This window comes from Emys orbicularis, chromosome 8, assembly GCF_028017835.1.
Source record: "Emys orbicularis isolate rEmyOrb1 chromosome 8, rEmyOrb1.hap1, whole genome shotgun sequence".
NCBI lineage: Eukaryota > Metazoa > Chordata > Testudines > Emydidae > Emys > Emys orbicularis.
The window spans coordinates 112,070,003-112,082,708 of NC_088690.1; the positions used below are offsets into that span (position 1 = coordinate 112,070,003).

Consider the following 12,706-nt stretch of genomic DNA (forward strand, 5'->3'; position numbering starts at 1 on the left):
TGACCACCTAATATTGCCAACAAGTGGCAGCAATATTTTTTCATATCCTGTTTTTGCTGCTGTAAATGTGACCAGGGGCTTAGCCAACTGACACATTTTTATATCCAAATTTTAAAAGTAGATTTTTTTGAAACGTGCTTACAGCAAGTTGCTATGCTAATCAAGCCCTTCATTGATAGATGTCTTTCCCACGTAGATTTGAAATCGCCCTCCTCTCCCCCTTCCCAAATTGGGAGGGAAAGGATTTTGTTTACCTCATCCTCCTCTGTGGTTTACAGAAAGTTGCACTGGCTTAGGTAAAGGTGTGTTTTTAAACTGCTTTAACTAAATCAGTGCAAAAAACACCCCTGTGTGGACAGAAACCAATTTAACCATAGTAAACTGATTTAGTTTAAATCAGCAAGGGGTCAATTTAAGATAAATCAATATAAGCCAAAGTTATAGCAATTTAAAAGTATCCACAGGGTTTTCTACATATATAAACCAGATTAAAAACCGATTTTAGCTAAACAAGTGCAAATTTGTGTAAAAACAATGTCATAGAATTCCTCCCAGAGCAACAATTACAAATTGGAGCAGTAACAGCATAAAGACTCAATATTTTAAAAGTAAGAAGTGAAATTATTGCTGTAGAAAGAAGCAAGGAGGATGAAGAGAAGGCAAAAAAGGAAAGAAAAGTGAAACGCCATCATTCCAGTATTTAAATAGGCACCCAGCTGAGTAATACTGTAGCAAATGACCATAAAGAAAAGCTGTTTCAGAGATAAGATATCATTAAGCATATTTCTCTAAAAATTAACTTATTCTGCAGCTGCTTTTATATTACAAACTGATTTTGTGAACCAAAATTCCTGAAAATATTTGTCACAAGTGAACGTTTATTTGCACAACCACCACCATATGCATTAAGTATCCTGTAGTTATTTTAGGCATTGTCAAGCAGGTACTACCCTATTATTCCCACCCAGGTACTACCCCATTATTCCCACCCCAACCTACCTCTCACCCTGAAAGGCAGCTACTACTCCTGGTAGTTTTACATTAAAGAGCAGCAATTCTCCACAAGCCTCACATTAAATCAGCAAACAATGGGCCATAGAAAATATTTTCATTTGTAATCAGGCAAAAATGTAATAGATAAAAATCACTTGCTTACACCTACGGAGCAAGGATTAAAAACCTAGTTGTTTTACTGCTCCAAAAACACAGGCCTTCATCTAGCTGAGCTAAAGGATATTTCCCACAGCAGGCTATAGCTGCAGATTCTCTTTATCCTCTCTAGGCCAATGACTACAAAACAGCATTACAAACATAGCAAGTTAAAATAAATAAATAAATAAATATATTACACATACATACACACACACACACACACCCTACCTATCTCATAGAGCTGGAAGGGACCCCAAAAGATCATCGAGTCCAGCCCCCTGCCTTCACTAGCAGGACCAAGTACTGATTTTGCCCCAGATCCCTAAGTGGCCCCCTCAAGGATTGAACTCACAACGCTGGGTTTAGCAGGCCAATGCTCAAACCACTGAGCTACCTCCCATTACATACTAATCCCCCCGCAAAGTTATCATCTGAGTTTCACAGGAGTTCAAATGCAACAATGGGGAACCAATCTGTAATTAATCCACATACTGTAGCCAATCACACTCACCCCTTCAGAGTTGGTCCCAGAACCAGGGTCCTTTCATCTCCCCAAAAACAGGCCTCTGGCATTTGAGCTTCTACTTCCAGTTCCCTGAGTTGGGAGTAATTTATCCAGAAATTCTGTCACATTCCAATCCACTGTCGGTGCTTGTACTATTTTGAAGGCTTAAGAGTTTAACCCAAAGAGCCATATCGGTACTGAGTTCAAGTAATAGAGTTTGAAAGCTGGCTTTTGTCAAGCTGCAGGCCATAGTTCAGAGGCAGCAGCTTATTTCCTTCTTTCTAGTCCTTCATTTAGCTCCAAGCAACTAGGTTAATTTTTACATCACAATTAACCATCCTCTCTCTCTCTCTCTCCTGTTCATCTGTCTGATGCACAGCAGTACCTGATAAACCCATCCCCATTCCGGTACTCTGTTCTTCCTGTGCATTAGTAGCATTTCACCCAACTCGTATGTGATATGCGTTCAATTCCTTTTGAGGAAATGCAATAAACCTCATTCTGATAATTCACTAGGAGATTCTAGAAAGGGATCTCTGTACTCCTAGGATAAACATCACCATTTTATTAGACAGACCAAAAGAGATGTTGCAGCCAAAAATATACTATTGTTATTTTACTGCATTCTTAAAATTCTTGCAGCAAAAATATTCATTTGAAACGATATGATCTCTGTGAGGTATACAGACTTACCCACATAGTGCATGTTGAGGGCCAAGTACTTGTACTGGAAAAGGGGATTGTTGTTGAGGCTACTTCTTTGGATCTGCTGGAAGAAGGAGCTGACATCCCATCTGTACAAGACATCCAAGAGCATGATGCTCGGGACCCTCAGGGCTACATTTAACACTGCCTCCAACTTCTCCTTCGCAGCCATTCTGTTCCTTTTCAATGAACTTGCAGCAGACTGTAAAAAGCACACGACAGATAAAAGTCATCAAATCAATCTCACTGTACAGCCAGCCATTAGGCATCATGAATGTATGAATGGAGAACACTGTGGGGCCATAGATCAGTAAATGAATCAATTGAGCTAAACTCAAAAATCCAGACAGCATAGCTTTTGCTTTTTTGCTATATTAAGAGGAGTTTTGCTAGCTATTTTCCATAAGGACTTACTGTGATTTTATTATTTTTTCTGGACAATGCTCTTCCACTTTGAAAATGTGTTGTGAAAACTCTCATTAGTAAACATATTTGGGTTTTAGAGCCAACAAAGAGCAGCAGAAAAAAAATCTAGAGACACCACTTGGTAATTCCCAGATTAACTTGAAATCTCTCTCTATAGCCTTCTCAGATGAAGCAGCTTTTGAAATATATGCCAAGTAAAAATAGTTTTTTGAAGTGTTAAGCATTAACAAATTAAGCTGTTTTTGAAACAACTTTTTACAATAACCTTTTAGGTGGTGGTGTAGCCATGTTGGTCCCTGGATATTAGAGAGACAAGGTGAGTGAGAGAGTATCTTTTATTGAACCAACTTATGCTGGCGAGACAGACAAACTTTCAAGCTACACAGAGCTCTTCTTCAGGTCTGGGAAAGAAAATCAGGGCAGGTCTACACTTAAAATGTTGCAGCAGCAGCACCACTGTAGCACTTCGGTGAAGACACTACTATGTTGACAGGAGAACTTCTCCCCCTTGGTGTAGTTAATCCACCACCTTGAGAGGCGGTAGCAAAGCAACGTAGATGGAAGAAGCCCTCTCGTTGACACAATACTGTCTACACTGTATGTAAGGGTATGTCTACACTACGAGAGTAGTTCGATTTTACTTAAATCGAATATGTGGAATCGATATTACAAAGTCGAACGTGTGTGTCCACACTAAGGACAGTAATTCGACTTTGTGAGTCCACACTAACGGGGCAAGCGTCGACATTGGACGCGGTGCACTGTGGGCAGCTATCCCACAGTTCCCGCAGTCCCCGCTGCCCATTGGAATTCTGGGTCGAGCCCCCAATGCCTTCTGGGGAAAAAAATGTGTCGAGGGTGGTTTTGGGTAACTGTCGTCATCCAACCGTCACTCCCGCCCTCCCTCCCTGAAAGCGCCGGCGGGCAATCAGTTCGTGCACTTTTCTGGTGAGTGACAGCGCGGACGCCACAGCACTGCGAGCATGGAGCCCGCTGCGACCATCGCTGCAGTTATGGCCGTTGTCAACACCTCGCAGCTTATCATCCACCTTTCCCAGAGGCAGATGCTGAGAAATCGGGCGAGGAGGCTACGGCAGCGTGGTGAGGACCTGAAGTCTGAGAGTGGCACAGACCTGTCACAAAGCACGGGACCCCGCGCCGAGGACATCATGGTGGCAATGGGTCATGTTGATGTTGTGGAACGGCGATTCTGGGCCCGGGAAACAAGCACGGACTGGTGGGACCGCATAGTGCTGCAGGTCTGGGATGAATCACAGTGGCTGTGAAACTTTCGCATGTGTAAGGGAACTTTCCTTGAACTTTGTGAGTTGCTGTCCCCTGCCCTGAAGCGCAAGGACACCCAGATGCGAGCAGCCCTGACTGTCCAGAAGTGAGTGGCCATAGCCCTCTGGAAGCTTGCAACGCCGGACAGCTACCGGTCAGTCGCGAACCACTTTGGCGTGGGCAAATCTACCGTGGGGGTTATTGTGATGCAAGTAGCCAACGCAATCGTTGAGCTACTGCTCTCAAAGGTAGTGACCCTGGGAAACGTGGAGGTCATCATAGATGGCTTCGCCGCGATGGGATTCCCAAACTGCGGTGGGGCTATAGATGGAACTCACATCCCTATCCTGGGACCAGACCACCAGGCCAGCCAGTACATTAACCGAAAGGGCTACTTTTCAATGGTGCTGCAAGCACTGGTGGACCATAGGGGACGTTTTACAAACATCAACGTCAGATGGCCGGGCAAGGTTCATGACGCTCGTGTTTTCAGGAACTCTGGTCTGTTTAGACGGCTGCAGGAAGGTATTTACTTCCCGGACCACAAAATAACTCTTGGGGATGTGGAGATGCCTATAGTCATCCTCGGGGACCCAGCCTACCCGCTAATACCCTGACTCATGAAGCCCTATACAGGCGCCCTGGACACTGAAAAAGAACTCTTCAACCAGCGGCTGAGCAAGTGCAGAATGGTGGTGGAGTGTGCTTTTGGACGTCTCAAGGGGAGATGGAGAACCTTACTGACTCGCTCTGATCTCAGCGAAACCAATATCCCCATTGTTATTGCAGCTTGCTGTGTGCTCCACAATCTGTGTGAGAGCAAGGGGGAGACCTTTATGGCGGGGTGGGAGGTTGAGGCAAATAGCCTGGCTGCTGATTACGCCCAGCCAGACAGCCGGGCGATTAGAAGAGACCAGCGGGACGCGCTGTGCATCCGGGAGGCTTTGAAAGCTAGGTTCCTGAGTGAACAGGGTAACCTGTGACTATTAAGTTTGTTTACAGAGAAGCTGAACCTGCCCCCGTTTCTTTACCCAGTAAATGTTCACTATCCTCTCCAGTTACATACCCCGTTCACCCCGTTCCCCCCCTTCCAACACACGTTTAAAAATAAAATCACTTGAAATTTGTTAATGAACACCGTTTTCTTTATTACTCTTTTCGCGGGAAAGTGTTGAACCTGGGACGCAGACTGTGGTGGGCAGCGGGTGTAGTGTAGTGATGCAAAGGACGCTTCTAAACTCCAGGAATGACAGGCTCCGCACTGGTGGACTGGTTGTTTCAACGGAGCCTGCCACCCCTCCTGTTCGGGACTCTGTGTGTGGGGGCTATGTGACTTTGTGGCAGGGGGAGGACGGTTACAGATCCCCTGCTGCGTGGCTCTGTGATCCAGGATAAGGACCGCTGCATAAGATCTCTAACCGCCCTCCCCCGCCAAAAAGTCACATAGCCAGCCCCCCCCCCCCCCCCCCCCCACACACACACAGAATGTGAAAACCACCTCCCAGACTGACCAGGGTAACTAGTGAATGCAATGTGTGTGTGCCCTGCTGCTGAACCTGCCCCCGCGTCTGTACCCTGGTAAAGGTGACTGTCCTATCCAATTACCAACCCCCTTCCCCCCCTTCAAACAGACTCTCCTCTAAAAGAACATGATGGAAACAGTAATTAACAGAAACGTATTTTTTATTAGCAACTACACATGAAACTGGGGGATGAAACTGGGGGATGAAACTGGGACGGGGGCTTGGGTGAGGCGGGAAGGAAAGGACTTATCAAATTTTGGGGAATGAGAGCCTTCTGGTACTTGAGCAGTCTGCAGGGGTGGAGTGAGAGTTTTCACGGACTCTGCCGCCCCTCCTTCTTGGGACTTTGGGTGAGGGGGGTATGGGACTTTGTGGCGGGGGAGGGCGGTTAGAGATAGACTGCAGCAGGGCTCTGTCCTCCTGCCTCCGGTCCTGCAGAACATCCACAAGGTGCCGGAGCGTGTCCGTTTGCTCCCTCATTAGTCCAAGCAGCGTTTGAGTCGCCTGCTGGTCTTCCTGCCGCCACCTCTCCTCCCGTTCCATGTGTGATCGGTGCATTTGGGACAAGTTCTCCCTCCACTGGGTCTGCTGGGCTGCCTGGGCTCGGGAGCAGCCCATAAGTTCAGAGAAAATGTCCTCCCGTGTCCTCTTCTTCCTACGCCTAATCTGCGCTAGCCTCTGGGAGTGTGATGCCAGGGTAGTTCGGGAGACAGTCGCAGCTGTGGGATGGGAAAAAGGGAGTGAATTCCTCAGAAAGATAAATTTTTGGGTGAACAAAGAACATAGTCTTTCTCTGTGAACAAGACCATGCACAGCACCTATCACATGCGCACTCAGGACAAGGTCGAATTTTCTGCCTTCGCATTCAGTGCCTGGGGTCTTGCAGTGCAGATCAGACAAGCGCGACAGGACAGCGGAATTTGGGTAACAGGCTGACATGGTAAGCCGTAGACTTGTGGCTGCTTAAAACTTTAATAATAGCACTGGCCTCCTTTCACGTTCAAAGCAATGCCAGTCCCTGCTGCCAGCAATCTGGCAAGCATGAACTCTGCCCCTGTCCCACCCCCTCGCGGCTGTCCCAGGGAAAGACCCCTGTATGCTGCTCCTCTCCCACCTCCACCGCATGGCTCTAAACCGCCGGTTACAGTTCTGTAAAGGAACAGGCAAGCAGTCCCAATACTAACATTCCCCTACCTAATTCAAAGCAGGTCACCATGAGCGACATCACTCTGATGAGGATTTCAGAGACGGAGAAAGAACGGACGCTTCGGGAAAGCCTGCAAAGACCAGGGCCGTATGCCGCCATGCTCTGCAAGGCAATGATCCCCGAGTACTTGCTTGTCTCCTGGCGCGGAAACGTTTCCTACCACGGAGAACCCAATAAGGCTGCTCTCCCCAGGAACCTGATGCAAAGGCTTTCCAATTACCTCCAGGAAAGCTTCATGGAGATGTCCCAGGAGGATTTCTGCTCTATCCCCGGACATATAGACCGGATTTTACTGTAGCTGCACTGGCAGGGACTAAACAGTAGAGCGCCTAGGGCAAAACAATCATGCTAAACCGGACATTGTTAGATTTTTTTTCAGTAGTTGCACTGCCAAGGACTGAAATGTTAAGCGCCTAGGGCAAAGTAATCATGAAAAACCCATTGTTAATATTGTTAATATTCCTGTTCTGTTAAAAATAAATGTTTACATGTTTAAAACACTTACTGACTGATCCTTCCCCTGATTCTGTGTCCGGGTTAACGCCTGGGGACGGTTGGTAGGGAATCTCTGTAAGGGTGATGAAGAGATCCTGGCTGTAGGGGAAATCAGCGTTGTAAGCGCTGTCGACTGCCTCGTCCTCCTCATCTCCTTCCTCATCTTCCCCGTCCGCTATCATGTCCGAGGAACCGGCCGTCGACACTATCCCATCCTCAGAGTCCACGGTCAGTGGTGGGGTAGTGGTGGCGGCCGCACCTAGAATGGAATGCAGTGCCTCGTAGAAACGGGATGTCTGGGGCTGGGATCCGGAGCGTCCGTTTGCCTCTTTGGTCTTCTGGTAGCCTTGTCTCAGCTCCTTGATTTTCACGCGGCACTGCGTTGCATCCCGGCTGTATCCTCTCTCTGCCATGGCTTTAGAGATCTTCTCATAGATCTTTGCGTTCCGTCTTTTCGATCGCAGCTCCGAAAGCACGGACTCATCGCCCCACACAGCGATCAGATCCAAGACTTCCCGATCAGTCCATGCTGGGGCCCTCTTTCTATTCTGAGATTGCATGGCCATCTCTGCTGGAGAGCTCTGCATCGTTGCCAGTGCTGCTGAGCTCGCCACGATGTCCAAACAGGAAATGAGATTCAAACTGCCCAGACAGGAAAAGGAATTCAAATTTTCCCGGGGCTTTTCCTGTGTGGCTGGTCAGAGCATCCGAGCTCGGACTGCTGTCCAGAGCGTCAACAATGTGGTGCACTGTGGGATAGCTCCCGGAGCTATTACCGTCGATTTCCATCCACACCTAGCCTAATTCGACATGGCCATGTCGAATTTAGCGCTACTCCCCTCGTTGGGGAGGAGTACAGAAGTCGAATTTAAGAGACCTCTATGTCGAACTAAATAGCTTCGTGGCGTGGACAGGTGCAGAGTTAATTCGATGTAACGGCGCTAAATTCGACATAAACTCCTAGTGTAGACCAGGCCTAACTGCTTCGCTTAAGGCTGTGGATTTTCTACAATCCTGAGCAACGCAGTTATACCAACATAAGTCAGCCTGAGGCCGGGTCTACACTGCAATGTCTACATTACAGCTTATGTTGGAATACTTTCTGTCACTCAGGAGTGTGAATAAGCCACCCCCCTGAGCGACATAAGTTACACCAACAGAAGTGCTGGTGTGAACATAGGCTCAGGCCAGGTCTACACTGCAGACTTATGTTGGTATAACTATGTTACGCAGAGGTGTAGAAAATCCACTCCCTTGAGTGGAGCAGTTACCGATCTACCTCCTGGTGCAGACATGTGCTGCTTGCAGAAGTGGTTTTATTATGCTGAGAGAGCTTAGTTAGATGTGCTGTAGTGTAGACGAGGGTTCAAAGAACCTTTCCCAGACCTGAAGAAAAGCTCTGCATAGCTCAAAAGCTTGTCTTTTTCACCAAAGAAGTTGGTCCAATAAAAGATATTACCTCACCCACCTTCTCTCCATAATTGTAAGACACACGGTGGTGAGAGAGAGAATAAAAGATATTATCTCACATGCATTCTCTCTCTAATATCCCGGGAGTGACACGGCTACAACACTGCATTTTACAATCATGACATTTTATGTTTGTTTCCTCCCGGTGGCTTGAAATAACTTTAAAAGTCTAATCTTGCTTTTATTATTTGTGGCATTTGTTGACCTCTGTTTGTATATATTTATGCAAACATCATTTCTTTTAGATTAAAAATCAGTAAGGCAGCTCCATCCTGATTATATTAATGTAATTCACTACAATGGCCCATTACAGTAGTACTCTGGAATTAGGGTTTGGTTTGTTTGTAAAGTGAATTAGTTGCTCATGAACTGGGCTAGATTTATAGCAGTGGAGGGTTTTGTTTAGCTATAGAAAAGACACAGTACAAGTTTCTCCACAGCAACCTATTAATGTACCTCCGTCAAACTGGAAAGACCATATTAAGAATAGGTTTAGTCTCCATGCACATTCAGCCCATGGCCTTCAGCTAAGACTTTTAGCTGGTGCCAATTGTAATGGTTTTCATGAGGATGACATCTATCCACTGTAGGAACAGCAATAAGGCAATGCATTTCACATAGATCACCAGCAAATCAATAAACATTTTCAGTTCACTCCCACCCTGGACCTATTTTCAAGTGAGTGGATTTGGAGAGGTGCTGGGAGAAGCAGACTAGAAGGGGAGGCTAAAATTATGAAATTTTTTCAGGCATCTGTGTGAAGAATTTTCCAATTGTTGTTTTCAGGCTCAACTGCTAGTTGAGGAACCTTTATAACCAAGTCATTGTTTATTAAGTGAGGTGGTGTGAGAGAGACAGAGAGAGAGAACAGGGCCTGTGGAGAGATGATGCAACATGAGCATCTGTGATTTCAAACCCAGCAGTGAGAAACTGTTTAAGCAAGTGGAAGCTATCACTGTTGGAGATCTATGTCCCAAACCAGGCTCAAAGGGCTGAATGTCCCAAATATCAGAGGAACATTTCAGAAGAACTGTACTCTGTCCAACAGTCTGAACAATTTGCAAAGGCAAAAGATGCCTTTCACTTTGAAAAAGCTGTGAAATGCATTTCAAAACTAAGTGCAATTACTATTGGTATTTTTGAGACTACCATGACTGGCTATAAAAATAGTAAAATCATTTGTACCAAGGCAATATGGAAGCCCAGCACAAAACTAAACCAGACTATTCTGCTGAAATATTAATGTTCTTCTAATATTGTTAAACTGTAATCAGAGCAAGATGGAAAACGGTTTACAGTACCTTACTTTGGGATGCTGCTCATTGCAAAATTAGGTTTTATTTTTTACTCACAATGCTCACCACAACTGGTTGGCTATGAAATGCAGAAGTTTAAATTAAAAAAATGTTTTAAAATGCTGGAATTACATTTCAGTGCCATCATACTGGAGGACATTAACCTTTGTGCAGAGGCCTGGCACAAGGGATATGTACCACTTTAAGAGCTTGTCTTCACTACGGAGCTAAATCGGCGCTGCTGCAAGGAATGCACTGGCATTGAGTTAGTGGGTCTAGTGAAGACACGCTAAATCGATGGGAGAGTGCTCGCCCATTGATTTCTGTACTCCACCTCAACAAGAGGGATGGCCCCCTCTGGTTTGAGCATTGGCCTACTAAACCCAGGGGTGTGAGTTCAATCCTTGAGGGGGCCACTTAGGGATCTGGGGCAAAATCAGTACTTGGTCCTGCTAGTGAAGGCAGGGGGCTGGACTCAATGACCTTTCAAGGTCCCTTCCAGCTCTAGGAGATAAATAAATTAATGGAGATATCCTAAGAGGCAGAAGCAATGTTAGCAGGAGAGTGTCTCCCGTCGACATCACGTAGTGCAGACCCTGCAGTAAGTAGACCTAAGCTACGTTCACTTGAGTTATGCTACTAACGTAACTCAAATTGCGTAGCTTAGATCGACCAGCAGCAGTAGTTTAGACCTGGCCTAAGTCTCACATAAGCCCTCAAAGATAAGATACTGTAAAAAAATCATAATTCATGGTCAAGTTTTGCAGGTGGGAGGGAAGGGTGCAGTAAGACTTGCACAAGGCATAGGGACACAAAGTGTTTTCAGCTCTAGAAGAGTTAAAGCAATCAGAGGCCAATACTGTCCACCAATGGTAGCCCACCTTCCTTAGCTCTCAGGAAGTAGTGTAATTATTTTTATATAGCACTTGATAAAAAAAAGCCAAAACCAAGTAGTCCTAACAAATTTATAAAGTGGCCCTATCAGTCTGATCTCAGTAAATCATGGGTTGTAGGGCTTTTTCAATTTTATAAATTCAGACTGATTTTTGTATACAATTCCAACCCTTACCACTATTTTAACAGAACTGTAAACTCGAAACACAGCACATCTTTCCACCTCATACAAACACAGTAACCACCATACACCATACTTCCCACACAATATCTTTCTAAGAAGCATTACACAATAGCATGTAAGAAGAATTAAAAAACCAGTCAAAACAATATCATAAGCATCCTAAAATATGAATAAGCAAAACCACTGCCCAAGCCACTAAAACATTGTTCTGACCGCACAAAACACCCCTGCAAATAATTTACTGTATATACTCGTTCATAAGCTGAATATTTTTGGTAAAAAAAGTGACACATCAAAGAGCAGGGGTCGGCATCAAAATTTGATCATTTTAAACTCTATGGAATCATTGAATTGAATATCTAATACATTGTCGTTGTGTTTACCTGGAGCGTCTGCAGGCACGGAGCCCCTCAGCTCCCAGTGGCCACGGTTTGCCGTTCCCAGCCAACGGGAGCTGCAGGAAGTGGCGCCACTTCCCGCAGCTCCCATTGGCTGGGAACGGCGAACCGCGGCCAGAGAGCGCCTGAGGGGCTCCGTGCCTGCAGACGCTCCAGGTAAACAAAACGTCCAGGCCCACTAGCGGATACCCCTAACAGGCCAGGAGCCAAAGTTTGCCAACCCCTGAAATATAGGGTCGGCTTATGAAAGGATCATACAGTTTTTGCTATTTTTAACCTAACCATCTCGGGGGGGGGGGTCAGCTTATAAATGAACGGGCTAATGACCGAGTATATACGGTACATATATTTTTACTGTGGTATAAATTAAAAAGGGTTTTATGTATTAAAATAGTATTTTAAAGAAAACAATTTTGGATGCAGGCTGAATATATAGAAGAAAATTTTAGTCAGATTGATTTGAAATTGCAAGCCTATACTCAGAAAGAAAGTCAAGATAAATATAGTTTAAGAGCTTATGTGAAAAATAGTTAAAGGTACTATGAATTTTAAGTAGCTTTTTTCAAGTCTTTTGTTTTTCCAAATACATAAATTCACCAATCCTTGGGGGGGGGGGGCAAACTGTCTACACATTTTGCAATTTTTAAAAAGCATTTAAGGTACAGCTTGACAACCATGTTGATCTACAAGTTTGTACTATTTGTTGTTTAAAAACAAAAAAAATGTACACCTAGGCTGACACATGGACTTGATTAAAAAGCTCTTACATATCCAAGAGTCATATTTGACCAATCAGTTGTATGGCACAATATCTACATATGCAGAACAAGAAAAGTTAAGTTTCTATTTAAGGGCCCTATTCAGTACTCCTTACACACCACAAACTCAAGCAGAACTTACCTGCTTTCCCAAACACAGAGTGCTAAACGGGGCCATGAATAACTAAGTTAATTGGGACAATGTGGGCAAGTTTGCTTTTCCCTTCCAAATTCACAAACCTATACACCTCTACCCCGATATAATGCTGTCCTCAGGAGCCAAAAAAACTTAGCGCACTATAGGTGAAACCGCGTTATATTGAACTTGCTTTGATCCACCGGACTGCGCAGCCCCGCCCTCCCCGGAGCGCTGCTTTACTGCGTTATATCCGAATTCATGTTACATCGGG

At 45.2% G+C, this 12,706-nt stretch overlaps 1 protein-coding gene across 1 annotated transcript in view; it reads right to left on the reverse strand.

The window, feature by feature from the left end:
• The window catches only part of RNF145 (ring finger protein 145), a 49,863-nt gene extending 47,323 nt beyond the window's left edge, over positions 1-2,540 (reverse strand). Inside the window, exon 1 of the mRNA XM_065409325.1 lies at positions 2,351-2,540. Within this exon, the coding sequence (XP_065265397.1) occupies positions 2,351-2,534 (184 nt within the window). The 5' untranslated portion in view covers positions 2,535-2,540. The remainder of the gene's footprint in view (positions 1-2,350) is intronic.
• Positions 2,541-12,706: the final 10,166 nt, after the last annotated feature.